The 22,744-nt window shown below is 43.1% G+C and overlaps 1 protein-coding gene across 6 annotated transcripts in view; it reads right to left on the reverse strand.

Moving 5' to 3' along the window:
• Nucleotides 1-8,809: 8,809 nt before the first annotated feature.
• Nucleotides 8,810-22,744, reverse strand: part of SPEF2 (sperm flagellar 2) — a 139,116-nt gene continuing 125,181 nt past the window's right edge. For 2 of the 6 annotated variants that reach the window (XM_016142439.2, XM_016142442.2), the window contains 3 exons: nt 17,718-17,957; nt 17,428-17,550; nt 8,810-11,030 (listed from right to left, as the gene is read on the reverse strand). In XM_016142439.2, the coding sequence (XP_015997925.2) occupies nt 10,941-11,030; nt 17,428-17,550; nt 17,718-17,957 (453 nt within the window). In that variant the 3' untranslated portion in view covers nt 8,810-10,940. Of the gene's footprint in view, nt 11,031-11,688; nt 11,796-13,950; nt 17,551-17,717; nt 17,958-22,744 lie in introns of those variants that run through there. The other 4 variants (XR_001596628.2, XR_001596627.2, XM_016142441.2 and 1 more) reach the window with 4 other exon arrangements.

Consider the following 22,744-nt stretch of genomic DNA (forward strand, 5'->3'; position numbering starts at 1 on the left):
ATATATCACAATTAACCCAGTCATTCCCTGTAAGTGGGCCTTTCCCCCCACTGAAATAAATACACACACACACACACACACACACACACACACACACACGATGGTTTCCCCTAGGCTAGATCATTAAGAATGGGGTTGCTGTGTTGAAGACTTCAAATATTATTGATTTTAATAAATGTCATAAGATTGCTTTCCAAGATGTATTAGAGTAAATATAATATTCTAAATCCTGGCTGTTCAATGTGTGGCCCACGTACCAGCAGACCTGGTGTCACCTGGGAGCTTGTCAGAAATGGAGGATATTCGTCTTACTTAAGATTTACTGAATTGATAAGGAAGGGCAAGTATGCTGCCTAAGATCAAATGGGTGGTAGATGACAGATGTTAAACTGATTTGTGGTGCAAGTTTTGCACTATGGTAACACCAAACTTGGTCTTGCATGCATCTGGTTGAAGGAAAAAAAATAAATGGAAGTAAACTTGTGTCGAGAAAAAAAATTACTAAATCAGAATCTGCATTTTAATAAAATCCCTGGGTGAATCATAGAAATTTTGCCATTTGAAAATCACTGTTTTAAATCACTTGCAATCTGTGTTAAATCGAGAAGGGGTATATTGGTCAAATATCTTCTCTGGAAGGATAATTAGGAAATTAGTAACAGCAGTTAACTCTTGAGTGGAGCATGCGCACCTGGCAGACAGAACCGAGATGGAAACTTGCTTTTCACCATATATTTGTGTGAGTTTTATATTTTTCCATGCGCATGTTTTATCCGTTTAGAAAAAAGAAATTAAGATCGATTCCTTGCAAATACGATGATCACCTTCCAGCTTTGGACCTCCAGGGAGATGGCAGCCCCGTGACTCCACACCCACCGCCGCTGTCTGCGTCGTGGTAGTGTGCTGCAGCGGAAGAAGGCTGGTGGGAAAGGAAGATTCTCTGAGCAGCTGCAACTTGCCTTTTTGAGGATATGAAAATGTAATGATGTCAGTGGGGGTTATCTGACAAGGGAACATTTGACAGGGCAAATGTCAAACAGCAGAGTGAGTCAGATTCACAGGGCACCTCTGAACTTTTTTGTGACATCCTCATAGTTTGTGAACTGTAATCATCTGCCCAGTGTTAAACTTGCAGTAACGTATGCTTTCCCAACACTAGGAAAATCGCATTAAAAATTACACCGCTGATTCAACTTCTTGAAATGGGAGAGTTCTCAGATTTCTTGTAAATCAGAGAGAGCTGGCAAGCAGGCATGGAGTATGTCAGTTTCGGAGTCCACGCTACATCTGCTGACATCAAGAAGAGGGGAGGGTCGAAGGAGCAGGGTAGGCAGCTCTGCCTCTTAAGGTTAGAAATAGAACATTCTCATCACGCTGTTGCTTCTGAAGTCTTCCTGGGACAAGAATCTCCTGTACCTCAAGGATTCACCATACATAGAGCTTAATCTTAGGAAACATTTCATGCAGGCTAAATTGAAAATGCATGGAAATTCTAAGCAGGTGCTGAGGCTTAAAATATATGAACCTTTTAAATCTATAGTTTCTCCAGGTGTTGCCACTTTATGAGTCTAAATGTCTTTATGTTAAGAGTAAGAATTCAAATTTCTTTGGCCCTTGAAACCACCCACTCCCCCAGGACCACCAGCCTCCTGAAAAATGCCCAGATATTTGTTGGAACTATTTGGGAGGGTGGAGTTGTTTCTTTTATGTGCTCGCAAACAAATGAGGTTGGACCACCAAGGAACCTGGCATTTTTCACTTCTCACTGAATTTGACCCCTTCCCCTGGGCATTGCCACTCCTGCCAGGAATTTTTTTTTTTTCTCCTGCAGAGTATCTTCTTTCTCCTGTGGCCGTCAGTCACCAGATGCATCTGGGACGCTGGCATGCTGGCGTGTACGTGGGGTTAGGGGGATCGAAGCTGCCTGGAGTTCTTCCGGAATGGAGGGAAGAACCTCGTCTGTCTTCTGTTGATGTCGCTCTTTTTTCGGAAGTACCACGTCTCAGTGTTGAGGCGAAATGGCCCTTTTAGCGTTTACATGCAGCGCCTTCTCTCCTGAGGCCACAGGCATGAGAGGTTTTGCTAGAAGACAAATCCAAGTGATAGAAACCAGCTTGTTACGGAACCTGCTTGCTGTGGCTCCTTCTCTAGTCGAGGTACATTTTGCCTCAGGAATTTATCTTCCACACATGGGCTTCTGAATCTCAGATTAAATATATGTTGGGCTCTTACTATACCCCCCCAGCGGAAACTCCAGGATCATGAGAAACAGTGGTTTATTGCCTGGACTTCTCTGGGCCCTGATGCCTCAATGAGAGATGGTTCCATGGCTGACCAGGAACCATCTACTCAACTTTCGAGGAACTTCCAAGGGCAGAGGACCAGCCAGCTGTCCAGTCATCGGCTCCGTGACAAGGCTGGTACTACTGGGTCTTCAGCCACTTCTTCTTGGTCTCTCTCCAGCATGAAAACAGAGATCGGTTTCATCCTGCGTGGGAAACTGCAGCACGCATCTCCTCCTCGGGGACTGTGCTCCGTTCTCAAGGCGCCGGCTGCCTCAGAGATTCTTCCCAGGTGCACCTCAGCTGTGAGAGTGTCTGGCGTTGATGGGCAGGTGCTGGGACGGAGGTGGGAACCCAGAGGATGGGAGGAAGACCAGGGAGTGCTTTCAGCCCGAGTACCCCTCGAATTAGGAATGAGGTTTTCAAAAAGCCTTATTTCTCGGATAAGAAAAGGGGATGTGACTGCGGCAGAAATGGGACAGGGTGATGAAGTAAGCGCGGGGAAAACATCTTCTGATTGTGCTTTTTTTTTCTGAGAGGAAGAGAATGACTTATGAAGGGGGTCTGCAGCCAGTTTGGAAGTGACCCCCCAGCTGTGCTTTCGGACAACAGTTTGATCACAGCTGATAGGCGAGTTGTTAGTAATCACTACCTCGGTGGCCCGGCCCTGTTCCTATTCGTAGGGGGCGGGGTGGCTACAGGAAGCGATGCTGGCTTTTCCATTTCAATTTAGCCTTGCAGATAAAATCGAGAGATAGGTGAAACGTGCATTGCTAAACAGCCTCTCTGTGTGACGGAACGTGTGGGCAAGGCACTAGCGGGTTGTGCAATGTGTTCGTGTGCTTGTTCTTGGACTTCTAGCTTACCACTTCCAGGTTTCTTTAAGGCTCGTCCCTCGCTTGTGTGCAATATCTCTGTTCTACTTGTCTGTGTCTCGCATGGGAGGGAGATGCAGGCAATGAGAAAATGAGACTATAGAGAGGGTTGTGCCTCTGAACTTGGTCCAGCTGTGCACCTCTAGCCTCTTAAAAGATCAAATGTCTGGCTGCCCAGGAACTGCAGAGCAACAGCTGCAGAACCCTGGCTGTTGATTGCCTTCTTCAGATTATTTTATTGTTTCATCTACCTGGTTTGAGTGTCCAGATATGCTGGGTAGGACCACATCGAGGCTGCTGTGGATGACTGGGACATTTGTAAACTGCAAAAAATGCAACCAGTTAAGAGAAGAATGTGGGCTGAAGCTCTCTATTAGCCAATCTGTTGGTCCCTGCCATGGTGCCGAATCAGTAGAAGGAAGGGACGTCTCCCAGATGGCGCCTCGTGGAGAGTCACACGGAGGTGCTGTAGGAGCTAGTGGTGCCTCTGGGCACATGGTTTGAACTGCGAAATGTGGGATTTGGCAGGCTGCCCTTGCTGCCATGCCCAGCCCTTCTGACTTGCTTGGAGCGACCCGCTTTGGGCGACCCGGCTGTGGAAAACTAATAGGCCACAGGCCACGCACAAGGCCTATGAAATAACCATTTGGATCACAGAGAATTGACCCACACAGAGTTTTAAACATTTGAATTAGTTGTCGATATTTGCAGTTTAAGAGATCTTGCGTAGGGACTGCTGGATGACATTTGTTCACAGCCATTCAGTGTGTGACCATCCTCCCCATGCCCTGTGGCCTCTCTAGCACTGAGGATGAAGGTTAATTGCTGTTTATCATTGTTCTTGTGCTCTGTGTTCTTGCAGTAGAATTTTTTTTTAACAGGGACATATATCTGATGCTCTCTTTTAAAAGTGGGAAAATTAAAAAAGGACTGAAAAGCCATTTAAAGAAATCTGACCTAAGCATGTTTAATATGACCGGCAAGTCCCTCTAGCATTTATGTTTACAGTCTTTGCTCTTGTGGTAAATCATCTCATAATCATGCAGTTGAGGAAACTGGAGAAATCCAGTTAAAGCACATGAGCCTTCATTTGGCCACTAAATTAAGCTATAAGTGTAACAGAAGAACCTTAGTTTATCGTGATCTCTCTGCAGTACAGGGCTTACCTTGGGAAGTGCATTCTGGGGCCTCGTCTGTCAGCACTTTCCTCCTTCGAAAGTGTCAGTAAAAAGGGATTAGACTCATCCTATTGAATTGGGGGGCTGGATAGTAAGTGGACCACATGGGGTCAGGTCAAGGGTCAAACAGAGGGATATTGTGATTAGAAATACGGAGATCCAAATGGGGGTAAGGCAAGCCAGGTGGCCACAGAAAGTCGGTTATGTCTATCAATGGAGTCAGATTCATAGGCTTCGTGTGTGGCCTGTGGTCTATTAGTTTTCCAAAGTCAGGTTTCCCAAAGAGGGTCGCTCCAAGCAAGTCAGAAGGGCTGGGCATGGCAGCAAGGACAGGCTGCCAAATCCAACACTTGCTGGCGAAACGTTGTCAGTGGGGTGGCAATACTCAGGGGCAGAGGGTTGAAGAGACCCATCTTTAGCTGAGGGACCACTTCACTCATGTGGTTTTACCTTGTGATGCCTCTACCTGACCCAGAGGTTACAGGGAAGCAGGCCGGTGGAGGAGTTAAGGGCAAAGACTGGAGACAGAATCCCCCTCTTCTGAGTAGGGATCCTTGCCTCTTACTAACTGTGTGAGTTAGGTGAACTCCTTAGCCCCTTCACACCTTGGCTCCTTTCACTATATAATGAGGATATTAGTATAACTACCTTATTAGGTTGCCTATAGATGAGAATTAAATGAGCTAATTCTTAGAAAGTGCTTAGAATAGTGGCTGCCACATGTCAAATACCCAAGAAGTATTTATTACTCCCTGCTGGCTACCACTCTCACCGTCTTTAGGAAAATGCAGTATTTAGAAATGTGGTTGTCGGCTTGGAGGGAGCTGCCTTCTGAAAGATATGAAAGCAGTGTGTTTTTACAAGTGGCATCGTAGCATTTTAAAGGAACTTTCCAAACAATCCCACTGGCACAATGGGAAAACTTTATAAAGGAGAGCAAAATTCAGAACAAGATGGTAAACATCTCCTGCTGCATGAGAAAGCTGAGTGAAGTCTTCCAATTCAGGACACTTTTCCCATAGACTCTTTTGCAAGGAGCCTAGCGGCAAAGGCTCTCCTTGATTTATGGGGACTTTTTCGTGAAATGGGCTTAAACAGTGGAAGAAGAGTAAGCCCTCAGCCTTTGGAGTGCATGGTGAAGTCTGCCGTAGGTGAGAGGATGTTGTGGTTTTAGGCTGGTTTGTGGGGGCACAGCAAGGTGAGGCTCTTTCAGACAGTGCTCAGTGTCGCTGTCTCTGCGGTTAGCGTGAAGTGAGCGAAGACACAACAGCATTTGCCTGGAGCTCAAGTGCTCAAGGTGCTGCTTTGAGCCAAGTGTGGCCCTTTTGGGGCTTTGAACTGCAGCCACAAGATTCTAGTGGCATCTCTTTCCAGATTTGTTTTGACACAGGCTTGAAAACAAAATTTTACTCTGTCTTTATGCTAAGAATCTGAGAGTGAATGCACTTAAAGATTTGTTTATCCCTAGCTCACCAGAATCCTTGGTGGTACCTTTAGAAAGAGAGGATGCCCTGGCTACGTCTGTACCAAAGAATGTGACAGAAGAGCTACTGGAGGCAGAAGAACTATTCCAGTAGGCAACATAAATTTATTATTAAGGCAAATAATCCAGTAAAATCACAGAGACAGAATAGTTGCAGAAGGTATCGGGGGTATTGGGGGAAGAGTTAGGACAAACTTTGTTTAGAGAGGAAATAGTTAGGGATTTGGGGAGGGGCCTAGAGGGAGCCCAGATGGTGGGTGCTGCTTGGCTGACTCGTTCAGGGTTAGACCAGGCTCCAGATCCCCAAAGCAGCTTGTTATAATAGAATTCTTGGTTTTTATTAGCTTCCGTGAGTCAGTTAGCCTCTAGCAGATAAACCCTAATGTCACTAGGCCTCTCTTCTCCAGAGCTGCAAGGGGCCATTTAAAGAGGAGAAAAGTGACCTTCCTTCCACCTGCCCCCACCCCCATACTTTTAAAAGATTAAATCAGTTTTCTATATCTAGCATGAGGGACATATAATATTATAGAAACAGTTATACTATAAAAAGCTTCTCTTTACCTCCTAGAATAGACTTCCTTCTTCATTCATTAATTCAATCCATAATTATTGAATATCTGAGTATCAGGAGCTGTGTTGAGTGTCTCTGTGTGAACTTGAGTGCGAGAAAAAGATGATAAGCATGGAAAGATAGAATCACATGATAAATAGCATTCTAAGAAATGTAGAATTTATTTCATAGCAAGAGATCAGAGGGACGGTTTTTAAGCAAAACGTGACGTGCTTAAGCAGAGTTTCGGGAAGATTATTTGGGAGTAGTGTGGAGGCTGGGTTGGGGTAGAAAAATGGAAGATTTGGGAGATAATACAGAAAGTAGTGGGGTTAATTGAGGGCTGTTGCAAGAGTCTAGAAGAAAGATGTTGAAGGCTTTTGAAATAAGGTGGACACTGTGGGACCTGAAAGGAGAGGACAGAGATGAGAGACATTTATAAGGAATAATCAATGAGACTTGGGTGTGAAGGAGGAGAGAGGAAGAGGCGGCAAGGGCTTAGCTGAAGTTTTGCCTGTGGGAGCCCAGGAGAAGTGTGGGTGATGCCATTAACACAGGAGGAGAAGTTAGAGGGGGGAGCTCTTTCTAGAGACCCTCAGGGATGGATGGGGCCATAAAGTCATCTGCCAAATGTCCCACTCAACATCTGCATCCATTCTGTTCCCATTGCAATCCTCCCTCAGGAGACCCCAGGCTGGCCTGGACCGGTTAACAGCCAAATGGCTGGAGTCCGGTATTGGTCTCCATGGGTAGAAATTCTAGTGTGGGGAAGTATGGGGTACTTACACAGTGGGATAAGCCTAGTCAAACTTCTCTAAAGAAAAGTGAGACCCACATATGACGACGACTAAGCCAAAAGGGCCTTTTGGGGAGATGGAAGTTGGGGTGGCACAGCTGAGAAGCTGATTCTTTAGAGATAGACCCGCAGTAGGAACAGGACAAAGGGGTAAAGTTCTGTGCTCCTGTCAGGCCTGCCAACTCTCCTGACGTGTGGGTTCTTGCCCCTCTCAGAATACGTGTGGCAACAGGAAGCTTGTAGCTTCTCATGGTCAGCTCAAATCTGTCATGCTGCAACATCCACCCTAGGGTTGGTTCATCCATGGGGACCGCAGACAAGATACTTCATCTGGATAGCTTTTCAAATAGTCGAAGATGGCTCCTTTTCCCCTTAAGTTGGAAGCTTCTCTACTCAAGGCTCTGGCTGAGCAAGTTCCCTTACTTCTGAATGTATATATGTATGCACACTTCACGTATGCAGAGGAACTGATAAATATATATATACACACACATTTAAGCGCATGGCCATGACCTGCACACACAGTTGCAGCTGAGGTCTGACCACTGCAGATTGGAGGAAAATCAGCATCTCCCTTACTACCACAAATGCTCTACGGACACTGAATTCTTTAGGGGTCAATTTGCACAGCAAATTATATTCGATTTACTTTGAACAAAACCTTTTGTGTTTATTTTTAAATATTACTAAGTCATATTGTCCTCCACCTTGTGCTTTGTACAATTGGTTATTTGTACCCAAGTTTTAGAGTTAATATTGGGTTCCTAGTCTGTTCCAGCTGAGAGACTTTGGGCAAGTTATATAATCTCCCTATATGCCAGTTTCATTACATGTAAATGGCAATCTTAAAAGTACATATTTTACAAAGTTATGAGGACTAAATGAGATAATGCTTGTAAGCTCTCAGCACACTGCCTGACTCATACTGAACCCTCAATAATATTAGCTATTATTATCTGTTGTTACCTATTATTAACATCTTAACCTTGTCATTGGGTCCTCCTTCTCTTATTAAACATAATTTAATTTAAATCAAATCTCTTCCAATGTTGTGAACCGTAATTATAATTTGCTTGGATTCTGTATCTCTCTTTGAATTTATTTATCGATGTTTTGTATCACAGAGGTGAATTAGACAGACATGGTCAGTATCTCCTATAGCTAAGTGTCCATGAAGGAAGAGGGATAACGAATAATTCATGTGATGAATATTCTGTTTGCTAAAGTCATCCCGCCAACATTCACTCCAATACAAATTCACCTGTCTTTGCGTTCAGCCCACATTTATTTACCTCGTTCCCAAGGATATCAAGAAGATACCATGAAGAACCCTGTAAAATACCACATGATATCCGGAGGAAAGCAACCAGGATAAAAGATTTCAAACCCACCTCACGAAAAGCAATATCTAGAGGAGATGGTAATATTTAGTGCAAAAAAAAAAAAAAAGTGAGAGCAGTTTCACAGAGCAGGGGAGAGAAGAGAGAGAGGGAGGGGTGGTACTAATAGTGGAAGATGCTTAAGAGGGTGACAACGTGGTTGGTGAGTTTAATGAGGATGGAGAGACGGTTGCCAAAGTTGGCATAAACTTCCAATGGGGACAATACTGTGTCGGCAGAAAACGATCTGGAAGCAGCTATTTCAAGTTCATGTTAATACCGCCTGGACCTATGATTTAGAAGAGATGGTGATTCCCTTGCAGGTTTTCCCCAGGAATTAATCTAAAATACCAATCTTTATTAAAGAGGAAGAAATGGCTCTTTGAAATAAGTGGACGTTGAGAGTCAGGTGTGAAGGAGGAAGAGACCTATTTAGGGGAAGAAAGAGAAGAGAAATTGCAGAGGATTTTCACTTTTTTGAAAAAAGCCATTCCCGTACTAATATAGGTGCTTTGTAAGAGTAGGTGGTGTAACATAGACTTTCAGAAAATAGGGGACATCTGTGTTCCTCTGTTTCCCTTTCTAGAATAACTAGAATTATCCAGTAATAACTAGGATTACATGTGAATTAGCACAATTGAAAGTTTGAAATCTCTGGCAGAGTGTCTTCTCCATCTCTGAAGCATGCTTCTGGGTCACCATCCTCCATTATCTTGAAGACAAGAGTTCTGGGAATGAAGCCTTGCATGAACCTTAGCCCATAAGAAGCAAATTTCGGAGATGCGCCACTCTCTAAATGTAGACTATAATTCCCACTAATAATAGAAATTGTCCCTGGATTGCTCATTGATTTAGTGATCAATCTAAATGTGACATTTTGATACATTTTACACGAATGTACTGACACAATTTAAAGCTGACACTGATTTGATACTTAGGTTCTGGGGCATAGCAACAAAGAAAATACACAAAATCCCTCACTTCATGGAACTTGCAACCTAGTGGAGTGACAGACAGGCAAAAGAGTAAATATGAAGTTTGTCAGACATTAAGTGCAATGGAAAAAAAAAATTAAAGTGGGCGTGAGGGATGTGGAGGTGGTGGGTTATTTCTATTTTGTATTATATGCTAAGAGAAGGCTGTACTAACAGTGTCATTTGAACAGAGACCTAAAAGAAGTCTGGGGACAAGCCATGTAGAGATTTGGGAGAAATTCCAGGCAGAGAGAAAAGCAAGTACAAAGTCTCTGAGGCAGTAGCATGCCGGGTATGTTCCAAGACCAAGAAGGGGGATTTGCCACTTAAGCAGAGTGGTTAAGGGGGAGGATAGCAGGAGATGAGATCAGAGAGGCAGACCAGGATGAAGGCTTGGACTAGACTCTGCCTGAGATGGGACACCAACAGAGGGCTGGAGTAGAGGGGGGACAAGATCTGACTTGAATCATAAAAGACTCGCTGTGTTGGCTGTAGCTTTGCAATGACTACGTGTTTGCAATGACTATGAGCTGCCCATGTGGTAAACATGTGGACGGTAAGAGAGAAGTCTGGTTTTCTAGAGAAGGAAATAAAAATTTTAGCATTAGTCTCTGAAGTACCCATAAAATCATGGAAAGGGATGAATCATCCAAGGACTGGCTGTAGAGAAGACTGAATGCTCAGGCCTCCCAACATTTAGAAGGAGATCCAGCAAGATTTAGAAATGGTGGATTCAGCAAGATGTCTTCAGAAAGAGTAGCAACTCTGGAGGCTCAGAGGGGTTTCATAGGAGCCCAACCACTGAGGATACATCATCACTCACTTACAAAAAACAAAACAAAACATAAAACACTTTCTTGAGATAAGTATCATTGTATCTGAGTCATTAATTTATACAGCTGAAATGATACAAGTGTATATCTATAAAGGAAACAGAATATGCTATTATGAAAGAATTTTGAATAGACAATAGGAACATGGCTCCACTAGCAGTTGATAATGCATTCTTTTCCTTGGCTAGTGAGATGAACCCTGGAATATTATTGCATGTGGAGCAAGGACTACCAAAGGTACACGCAGAACTGCCCTGATGTGGAGCTCTGGGGGAATTGTCACTGCGTCTGCATCATGTAGACGCTTCTTGTAGGAATTATTCATCTGTTGATTTTCGAACATATTGTTCTGGTGCCTTCTAGCTACAGAAACACTTCAGAATACATTCCTTCTTTGGATTTTTGCTCTGAAATTTAAATTTACTACAGAATATTCTTTGAGTTAATGAAAGCCTCCTTTTCAGTGTTCCTCACAGCCCGGTAGGGGTCATTTCCACACTTACAATGATAAGATATATGACAAACACCATGTTTACATTTGATGCTTAGAAGATTCATTGCCAAATTATAAAAATCACACTCTTTCGTCTTTATTTCTTTTCCTCAAGAAGTCTTAAAGGAGATCTCTCTCCATCACTTCCTTGTGCATGCTCACTCCTTTGGAAAATTATTTTCATAGCCTAGGAAAAGAGATTCAAAGAGAAGTAACAAATATTTATAAATGATTTAGGATTAATGATCATCTATTACACAGCAGTGATTAAACAGTAAGTGAGTTTTTATTTTTTTCCTTTGAGAAATTTGTTCTCTATTTAGTTTGAATCTGTAGCTTACTGGTTGTATCTCTGGAAAGATATCAAAAATCTTGGAGCCCGCTTTTCCTCGTCTAATAATAGAATTGTCATATTAGATTAAATAACACTTGTAAAAGCAACTACACAGAGTTTGGCACAAAATGGGCAAACCAAAATATTACTTCCCTATTATTTATTATAAAAGACTATGTTTACCTCCTATTAAAGAAAAATTCTAATGCCAATTTCATAATGCCTACAGATTGGTAGAATTTTAGAACAGCAGATTATTAAGAGAGTGGGAATTTCCTAATTTCCCCACTTCTTTAAATATCAGGGCAGAATGATGTTTTCCATCCACTTAAAATACCCAGCTAGCTTACATTTTTAACCACAGATGTTTTTAAAATAAACTAAAAATACCATCAGAATGTAGAAGGGGTAGAAACACATGTGAAAAAATGTAGAATTATGTCAATGCAGTTTCTAGGTTTTTTTTTACCATGCCCCGCCTCCCCCCCCCCCCCCAAGTCTAGGGAAGTACCTTAAAAATATGTTTCTTTTCTTCAGAGCTGAGTTCTAAAGGTCTTGATTTGACCGTGGTCATTTTACTCACAAATAGCTTGAGTAATTCACTGTCAGAGGTGATGCCTGCCAAGTGACATGCACATTGCTTATATCAGTCACTGCCAGGAATCAGAGTGAATTATTTTCTTGAGGGAACTTTTCATCGAAAACTCAGATCTCTTTCAGCCATAGGCTGATCTTTAGTAAATAAATGAAAAAGAACAGCTGCTCACCATTGACCTTTCTGATCCTTCCCACCACAACTCTTAATAACATGCCTTCTTTGACTAATACACTTAGAACAACTAATGCTGATGTAGACTGCTAGCTTGGGGATTAAGTCATGAGCTGATCTGTGATTGTCTGACACTCCACAGTATAAGGAGAGTTGTAAACTCCAGATATTTAAGCCAAACTTGGCTAAGTTTAAAGCCAAAATCAGGGTCCATAATCTTCAGGAGCAGGTAACTGAGTAAAGCCTGAAAGTGTCTGGAAATGTTTGACGTGGGTGCTTTGAAAGTGCGAAGTGCCAAAGCAGCCATCAGATTTTGTTATAAAGATAAAGAGTAGGTTGGAGTATATTTTAAAGTGAGATACCTTGAAAACAAAATGGTATAAAAGTGTCTTCAAGTCACACTCATATTTATAGGTATTTTGTCCTCATGTATTTGGGTTCTTACAGAAATTCTCCTGTGACATTCTGATTTTAACATCAAAAGATATATTTCTATCTCCTATTGAACGGAAACCTTAATTTTGAGGATATATGCTCAATTTATTGGTTTGCTAAAAGAAATTTACATTTACTCAGAATGTGTTCATTATAAGAAACTACATTTGTTAGGCTGGTGTAGAAAATTGTGCATTCGTTTGCATTTGTAAATACATTTGTCATAGGAGATTAATTGACTTTAGTCACTAATAACCCAAGTACAGTATTCTCATCGATCTTGCTACATTTAACCAAAGTATTTTCTTAATAATTTAGGAATATCACTTGAAAATAACCTCTTGGTATAAGGGCTATGAAAGTTGAAGTTAGATAAGTGACTTTAATTGAATAACAATAAAATCCAACATAAAATCTGAATTTTCCACATAGGTATTGACCACATGGGGCTTCCTGGGGCTTTGACTTACACCTTTTGTCACCATGGCACTGCATCGGTGAAAGCTGTCTTTCTTCCTAAGAGCAGATGCTAAACTCAAGCGATGACATGTCAGCTTATTAGTTCATCCACATATAGTTTTACACAGCTCAGAAATATTTTCTGTGTACTGCAATTACTAACAGACCAGTAACAATAGTAATAATAATGATGCCTTACGTGTATTGAGTTATTTCTATCTGCCAATCACTCGATACGTATTAAGTCCTTTAATTTATACAAGGACACTGTAAAGTATTTATGATAATTAATCCTATTTTACTAATGGGGAAACCAAGGCACTGTGAGGTCACTTGCCCAAAGTCACACTGTTGGTAGGTGTGACCGCAATCAGTGTGGCTCCTGAGCCGGCTCGCCTAACCACACGCCAGACCTCCCCCCACTTAGGAGCAAAAATAAAGATATCGGAATAAATATGCATACTCGGCTCTTTCAAATCTGTATTTTTAAAATGCTGCTGCTTCCAAAAATCAAACCTCGTAAACAGCTGTTGCCTAACAGCTCTGTTGGGCAACAACATTTACTTCCCACTGTTTATAACAGCAAACAACATTTTAACCTGAAAAACCACACTCTAGCTTTTGCTCTACTTATCTTGAAAGATCTTTAAATAACATCACTGTGGTTAAAGTTCATTTTAAAATGTGATCTATTTACTTGTACATGGATATCTGGAGCAAAAAATGGTGACAAGATGAGGTGCAATCGTACCTGCACCTTCAGAGATCTTTTTCTTTCTTTCTTCTTTTCTTTCTTTTTCTTTTTTCTCTTTCTTTCTGTCTTCGGTTTTTCTTCGGGCTTTCTTTTTCTTTCGGCTTTTTTTTTTTTTTCTTTCTTTCTTTCTTCTTTCTTTCTTTTCTTTTGAGGGAGGAGGGGGAACAGAGGGAGAAGGAAAAGCAAACTCCAAAATCCCACCCGTCCTTCCTCCCAAAGAAATCCCTCTCTTCCTTCCCTTCCCTTCCTTCCTTACCCTCCCTTCATTCCCTCCTTCCCTTCCCTTCCCTTCCCTTTTCTTTCCTTTGTTCCTCTTTTCTTTTCTTTCTCTTTTTTCTTTTTTTCTTTTTTGCTTAGTGAAAATGAAAAGAAAGCATCTAACTGGAAAGGGAACCTCTTTTATTTTAGAGTACCAGAATTCAGGCTTTGCAGGTCGTAGGCTCTACTCTCCTTGATTCGCAGTCACATGAATGAACTCCGATGATGGTGGTCAACTGCCTTTCATGAGATTCCTCCATGAGCAACAGGGAGGAGGTGTGACGGACAAGAAGAAGCAGCCCTCTGGCAGTGAAGGGACAAGACTGAGCAGACTGACTGAATGGCAGACAGACTAACTCTCTTTCTGCCGTCCGAGCGTCAGGCCATGCTGGCACTGTGAAACTGCTTCACGGAAGGTCAGACCCCCGCCTTCCCCCGCTCAGCCTAAGGGGTCTTGTGCACCAGGGGAAATCAGAGAACGTGCAGAGGGGGTTTTGGTGGTTGGTGTTATGAAGGTGCTCCCGGAACACAGCGGGCAGTGGCCCAGAACGTTAGCTATCCCACCACACTGGAGACAGACCTTCACGAAGAGGATCGTGCCGTCCACAATGCCGGGAGGACTTCAGCTGAGGTGCACTGCAAGTTGCTGAAACTCCTTCCAGAATGAATGAAATCAGAATATCTCTTCAGGGGTCGGGGTCTGGCTCTCAAAATCGATCATCTGTTGGCTGTTTTCTTTTCTCAGGAAAATGAAAAATAGAATCTTCTCTGCAAGTTAATCATATTCAGTCATTCTAGCCAGAGCAAGGATAATTCCAAATTGTGTAGGGAGTTTTTCTTCCATTAGGGGAGAAAAGAATTGTGGTGTAATTTTATGCTCCTACTTGTTCTTTTCAATATAAGATAAATACTATTATCCATAATGTGAAGGGATTTTGAAAGTTATTTTAATGGTTCCAAATAAGAGGGCTGTCCCCTGAAATGAGGAACAAAACATGTAGGATGAAAGGCAGTCTAACGCGGTGGACCTCTGGAACCCAGCTGATGCAAAATGACGTTTGCCAAGAAGAAAGCAGAAGCGTGGCCGATCCCCGCGGGTGGTGACTCTCCCCCATCCTGCCTGTGACACTGACTCACCTGCCTCTCTCCCCGCCTTTGTCTCATTCTGATATGCTCTGTCCCCAGGATTTCTGACTTATGCCCTCCTCATCTTAAGTGGGGAAGACAGCTTGCCTGCACTACTGAAAGTAATGAAATACCAGATGCCGAAAAGGGACAGGTGACATGCTAGTTTCAGGGCAAACAGTGCATGTACGAACGTAGGACTACAGCAGCTTGGAATAACTGCCAACCACGTTCCAAATATTTCAGACCTATTTAAATAAAGAGACGCAAATCACTTTAAAAACAGCTCCCCTGTTAAATGTAGGAATATAATGATGCGATATGGTTAAAAGACAAAGAAACACTTAGGGACAAGGAAATTAATACCACTTCACACCCCTGCTCAGAAACCCATCCATTCTCCATTGCTTTTCAAATCAAATCCACGTTTCTCTGGGTGACCTCTGGGTCCTTCGCAATCTGGCCTGATTTTACTAATCTGATCAGATCGCAGACTGTTCTTCGGCTGGTCAGGGCCCTGCTGCTCCCATGCGGTCCTGCTTCTACCAACGGTCTCCAAGCATTTTGGCACCAGGGACCAGTGCTCCTCTGAGAATCTAATGCCTCACGATCTGAGTGAGGCTGAGGAGGCGATGCTAGCGCTGGGAAGCGGCTGCAAACACAGACGCAGCTTTGCCCGCCAGCCCGCCGCTCACCTCCTGTTGTGTGGCCCGGTTCCTCACAGGCCAGGGATGGGCACTGCTCGTGGCCTGGGGGTGGGGCCCCCTTTACCAACCTGTGCTTGCAGCTAGGATGCTGCCTCCTCTCCATCGAACAGCAAAATCCACGGAGACGTCCTCTCCCTTTGCTTCACTTTCCCAAACCCTGGCCATCTGTAAAGACTCGGCTTCTAGCACATACACACACACACACACACACACACACACACACACACACAAGTCCTATTTTTTAAATTTCTATAATTTTGTGCTTGGGTGGTTTACCTTATATCACTCTCCTGTAGTCCTGCAGGTAAAAATTCTCTTGGGAACAGAAGTGGCCTGCTCGAGAGCTGCGACTGAGTTTTATACTCATTATTCTTTCCTCCACGTATCCTGTATTACTGGCCTCAGTACTAAGTGCTTGGTACCAAACAGTAATCGTAACAGCCATCATTTCTGTCATTCTTGCCATGTGTCAGATACTATGCCAAGTGCTTTAGATACACAATCTCATTTAATCCTTGCTACAACCCTTTAAGTAGGAATGGCTATTATCCCCGTCTAACAGGTGAGAAAGCCAGAATTAAGAGGAAGTTAAGGTCAGGTATCTAGTGTGGGGTGGACCAGAGGTTCAGTCCCATGACTTTGTGATTCCATAGCCTGTGATCCTAAATGCTATAATCACACTTTACCGCTAGATGTGCTTAGGGTCTGCTCGCTTGTTAGAAATGAATTTTAATTATCACTAACATAGGTGATAAAATGTGTATTAAAAAGGATCAGCAATGTAGAACAGATAGATTTAGGCGCAATGATATTTAACTCTGGATAGTTTCATTTCTGGGTATAGGGAGTTATCACTGAGAAGTCAGGAGAAATGCATTTATACCACCTGTATTTTATCAAAGTGGAAGCATTTTTATCTGAAACATGGCAGACTTTTTAGTCAAATAAATAACTAGCAGGAGCCAAATAGGGGACTTCATACTGTCGACCTGGTCTGTGAGAGGATTAAAGCACCTTGCCACACTCTGAAAGGGGCTCAGCCTCCGCCTCCCTTAGCCCGTGCTGTTGGAGACCTGGGCCTTGTCACGGGGAGGCCCATTCAGCACGTGGAGTTGAAACCCGCTTTGTTATTGTGTGAGCTCGGAGCGGGCAGGTCTTCCTTTCATCCTTCCTTCTTTCACTCTTGGGTTTTTGTCCTCAGTTTCCCCTTCTTGAGCACTGTTTCCCTGATGGAACTGGCATCCCATCTTTCCGAGGCACTGTCACGCTGTACGCTTCGTAGGCAACGTGAACCATGAGGGTGTAGCCCTTGGCTGGAATTGTGGTCTCCTTAGTTCTCTTTGGCAAGGGGAGGTTGTATTGTCCATACTCTTCAGTCATGGGCTAGGGTCATTGGCTGGAATGCCCCAGGACACGAAGCCTGCCATCCCCCTGGCTTTTACTCTCATCTACCTCCAGCCTTCTGTGGTAGCCCCAAGGTGGCCCCATAGTCCTGATGAGGTGGCCGCATAGTGCTGAAGGTGCTGTCACTAGTGCTTACAGCGATCTCCACTGTGCTGTGCCTTGCTGCCCTTCAGGACATGGGCTGGCCTGTCCGGCCTGATGCTACTATGAGCTTAGCTGCCCCAGATCCTGCTCTGGCCACATCTGCTAGTCTCCTTTCTGCTAGTCTACTTTTGAAACGTCTCACCATGCCCTGAACCTGAGCTCAGCCAAATTAAGATGCCTTTGGATAATACTCACAGGAATTTTATAGTCTGGATAACTTGCAATCAGATCTTGAATAAAAGGATGCTTCAGAAGAACAGCCACTTCAATGGGCTCCAGGTTCTTGGCACCAAGATCCTGAAATACTTTTGTGAAGTTCTTTAAAGAAAAAGGAGAAGAAGAAGAAAAAAGTTAATTAACTTTACAAACCTGAAGATGTTAAAAAATAGTTTCACTTAATAAAGAAATTCCATAAAAATATGTTCAAAATTGGGGGCACATTTCTTCTGTCTAGGCTGCCCCTTTTACAACATAATCTAACCCACCTCTGAATAAATGTTTCCTGTCTTCAGGTGGCTGGCAAATCTGTGAGCGTCCTGAGCTTCGTTTCCTCCTCGGAATACTTTCAACAGTGTTTCCATGGGCATCTTTTCGGTGTTGGCGTTTTCAGGAATTTCTTCTTCCTTTTCGTCCCTTTCCTCTCTTAGTTCCCTTTCCTCACTTATAAAATTTTCCTCGAGTTCAGGATATTCCTCAAGTGGACTCAAATTGGTAAAGGAGTAGGTCTGTACAATTACACGAAGAGAACATGAAATCAGACTTAAGTCTTCCCAGTCACAGAGCCATTTGGAAAACAACAGTTTCGTCACACACTTTTTCATACAACAGAATGATAGTGCCTAGACGGAAACTATCTAAATGAAGTGCAGAAGAGAATGTGCTTGCTGAGCTGGAAATCACGTAAAAATCCTAGACCGATTCTGTGGGTAGTTTAGAGGCCTCAGTGTCGCGTGTGTCTTATTCATCTCTAAACATGCTTCGGCTCATTCCTCAATAAATGGACACTGGAAGGGATTCATGTAGCTTATGCCAGACTTCTTCATACTGATGTGTATTTTTAATAGAATTTGATTTAGAAATTGACTGTGGACAAGAGGTTATGGCAAGTTCATTTCTCAAGCTTGATAGAGTCTAGGTGCTTCAGGAACGTAGGTTTGGATGCTGGAAGTTAAACCTGATTAAACATTTAGAAGGGAATATAGAAAGTCAGGTTGGGATTCTTACTACAGCTCTTTGGAACTTGGTCAGGAGCCATGAACTCAGGCATTTCGAGAAAGGTAAAGAGCACGTTTCTGAAGTAATTTTTTTGTGTATCAAATGCCTGAAAAATATTCCTACTCTCACACCTACTAATTATAGATCTAGGAATTGATTCTAAAGAAATATTCACATGCACAAAGACTTTTGTGTGTAAATGTTCATTCAGTGTTATAGAAAACAAAACCTGAGATTCTAAAAAAGGGGGTATGGCAACATAAATTATAGTATATTTCTGTGATGGAATACTATGTTGCTATGAGTTTTTTGGTTTAAAAGAAAACCTAGTGACATGAGAAAACACTCATAGGATAAGTGCAAAAAGAAAACAGAACACAAAGTAATCAACTGGGATCCTCACTTTCTTATATCTGTATACTTATTAATAAAAAGAGAAACAAATACATTAAAGAGTTAACAGTGGTTCCCTCTTGTTAGTGGAACAGGTGATCTCTTTTTACTTTGTTTTGTACTGTCCAAATTCTCTACAGTAGATTTATATTTACTGTATTTACAGTAATAAATGCATGTGTGTGTGTGTGTGTGTGCGTGTGCATGCTTGTGTGTTTCTGATGGTGAGGTCACTGATGTCTGTCGATTTGCTTTAGAAGAATGGGGAATTTTAGAATGTTGTCCGGCCTGATGTCAGAGAACACCTGAACACTGAGTCTCCTTTACCCCAAGGAAGAAAAATACTAACAGCCTTAAAAAAGAGAGAGAGAAGGGTGCCAATGTCTGTAAATATTTAATTCAGGAGAAGCATTAAGTGAATAGATTATGCAAGTTCTTTCTAAAGTCCCATGTATATAAGGATGGCATGGCACAAAATTAGGCCTCTAGTAGTTCTGAGTCCCTACAAGGAATTTTTAGGGGCCGTAGGCATTGTAATGAAGACAGGTTGCAATTTCTCTAGTTTGTGTGGGCTATGTTTTTATACTCTTTGGTAAATTGGAAGTTTAATCTAATCTTAGAGAAAGAGTGGTGATAGGGAGGCAGGAGAGAGAGAGGGAGAGGGGCATGGAATGCTCTATCAGGTGAAGATTTTGGAATTAAGTATAAATTATCTATCTGTCATCTATTTATATCTATCTATCATCTATCTATCTATCTATCTATCTATCTATCTATCTATCTATCTAGCTATCATCTATCCATCTGTCCATCCATCCATCCATCCACCCACCCACCCATCCATCCACCCTCTTCTCCATTTTAAACAATTGAAGTGCTGCATGGCAGAAATGTGAAACTGGCCCTTCTGTTTCTACGTAGGAAGCTTAGGTTTCATCACATTGGCTACTCATTGGCAATTTCCCAGGGCAACAGTATACCGAAATGAATATAGCTGAGATGTAAAATAGCTTGCTAAGTGAGCAAAGAATGAATGAATTTCTATTCAGAGCGCAGCATGCGTGCTGTGTGTGGACACGATAAAGACAGACTCGTGGGTGAGCGGATGCCTCGTTGGGTTAGATGAGCAGGCGATACTGACATTAAATAGAGAAGTAACCTGGTCTCTGTACCATTTTCATAATTAGAGAGGGACTAACTTTTCAAAGGCCCAATATAAGCACCATCGGATAAATAAATTTTTTATTTTAGCTCAAGGTAACGATTTAAATATTTAAAATCTTAGCAAAGAGCCCGTAACTGATTAATGTCAGAGGATGCTTTTTATATTTTTGCTAACTTGCTCTCTGAGGGGGTTGGGACAGAATAGAATCAGTGATTAAGTGGGTGGGCGGGGGAAGTGAGGCTGAGATTAGGACCAAAGAGCCAGCTCCGCATCCTGGTGGGACTGCAGGGTTTGCAGTAGAAGGGGGCTCTCTTCAACCGACATCTTGGAAAGACCATGAGTTTGAATGCAGGTGCTTGATCGAAATCAGAGACGCCAGTCTGCAGAAAAGCCAGTGCTTCCAAAAGAGCAATTAGTGGCATCAAAACTCCATGTGAGTCACATCATCATCTAAGCAGTGGGACAGATTATGGCACCATGTCACACTCAGCTAACTCTCAGAGGCAGCCCTCAAGGACGCCCAACAAATGTGTACCCAGAATGGTGCCTGACCACGCATTTCCACATTCAGTTAGTTCAGTCCCGCATCTCAGAGGCAGAACAGGTCGCTAATGGGACTCATGTGGGCAAAGTGTCAGAGAACAAGATGGAATGAAAATGTTATGTGTTTCAAACCCCAGGGCCTCTGATGCTCTACCAAGATGCTTTAACATCTTTAACAAATTGAGAGTCAAGCTCACAATTTTCTGAATTCCAACATCATAACCCCATCGCACACAGGCCAGAATGAATCATTTTCCTAAATGTCAACTTATTTAAACTTTCACTGGGACTGGTGCATACTCGTCAATGCTTTGCTCTTGAACATCTTTCCAAATTACTCAGGGAGTGGATTTGAACAGGTCTGTACCACAATGACTGGAACAACACGAGTAAGAAAAACTGAAATATCGGGGACATTTTCAGTTGTTTCTGTGGAAAACAAAAACAGATTGATCTGGTTCAGCATCTTGGGAGTGAATATGGATCTGTTGGAGGTGTTACTTCTGAGGAGCCTCATTATGGCTTCCCGGGATGTGGTTGCCCAGGAAACGAGAATACGGTTGGAAAGGGTATAGAAACAGAGTGGCATAATTGGAGGCAGGGTGGCAGAACTAGGGGAGAACAAGAATGAGGGAGGTGGGTGGATCCTGCATGTCAAAAGCTCCTAGGGCTCACTCGAAGCCAAGAAGAGATCAATGCATGTGATGCGTGGCACGTGCTCTCTATCCGCTGCCCCCCGTTTCCCTCTATTGTGCCGTGGTTGTGGGTCAGTTCCAATGCAGTGTCCTTGGGCTCTAAAAGAGCTTTTGAGGGAAGCACTCCAGGGAGCTGCTTCCTGGGAGGGGCCCCTAGCTGACACTAAAGAGTGATTCAGGGATGGAAGGGATGCAGCATCCTGCACTAGCTGGCTTGGCTGCTACCCATCAGGGCAGCCATCTGTTGCTGTGGCAACAGTTCTAGCACGTGCTTCTTTTTTTTCCCTGGTCTTTCTGGCTCATCTCAGCCTCTTGGATCCTGCTATTGCCTCTGCCTGGAACGTCTGCTCTCTTCCACTCTACCTTGGAGACTGGATTCCATTCTTTCCTCTCTCTCCTTCTTCCTTCCTTCTTTCCTGCCATGTTTACAAACATTCATTGAACACTTGCTATGTGGGATCTACTTCGGGGTAACATATTGTCCCCAACTCAAGTAAAAATAACTTAGCAGTAGGATTTAATAAAAACAAACCTTTAATGTAATTTAAACAAACCTTTTCCTGAATTACTAGCTCTTCTCACCTCCTTTGCTTCCCTACAGTCTGATCTTAACACAGCAGCCAGAGAGCATCCATGCATTTTCAGTCAGATGGCCACGCTCCCTCGACTCCTCATCTCATCTCTTGGCAGAATCGAGTCCTGCGAAGCCCTCTGAGCCCTCTCCCACTCACCTCCCTTTCCAACCACTCCTCTGGCTCACTCCTCTCTGACTACAATGGTTGACTCTCTGTTCCTGGGAAGACATTGGAGCTTTTGAGCTTTAGAGCTTTTGCATGTACTGCTGTCTTCATTTGAAATGCTCTTTCCCCAGACATCTGCAAGGCCCTATCACCTTGTTCAGGCCTCAGCTTCTATGATCTTTTACAGAGGGACCTTCTGTGACCACCCTCCTTAACACTGCAACTACCATCCCAACACTTGTATTTACCCCTATATTCTTTTTTTTCCTGTAGCATTTATTACCACTTGACATAGTGTGCATTTTACCTATTTTATCCCCAGGCCAAGGGTTGTTTCTAGCACGTAAAGGTGTTGGATGACTATGTGTCGAAGACGTGCATGCATGCATGTGATGGGGCTCAGCCTTGTCAGAGAGGACCTGAATATAAAGGGGTCCACTTGAGAGAGTGGGGTGCCAGAGGAAGCTTCATGAATGATCTGGCAGCTGAAATAGGCCTTGGATACTGGGGGAGGCCTCACACCCTTCGAGATGAAATGAAAGTTACTCCAGATGGAGGAATCAGCAAGAGCAAAGATAGGGAGATGGGAAAGAAAAAAACACAAATACCTCCCTTGCTTGGTAAGGCCCCACATCACCCTGTTCCCCCCAGGTATGGGATATCATCGTCTCATTCTTTTCTGCATGGATGGGGGAAATTAGATGGCACTCCTTCAGGGGAGCAAACTTGGTTTCTTCTGTGTGCCTAGCAGGACCATGCAG

Source organism: Rousettus aegyptiacus, unplaced genomic scaffold (genome assembly GCF_014176215.1).
Source record: "Rousettus aegyptiacus isolate mRouAeg1 unplaced genomic scaffold, mRouAeg1.p scaffold_m13_p_8, whole genome shotgun sequence".
NCBI classification, from domain to species: domain Eukaryota; kingdom Metazoa; phylum Chordata; class Mammalia; order Chiroptera; family Pteropodidae; genus Rousettus; species Rousettus aegyptiacus.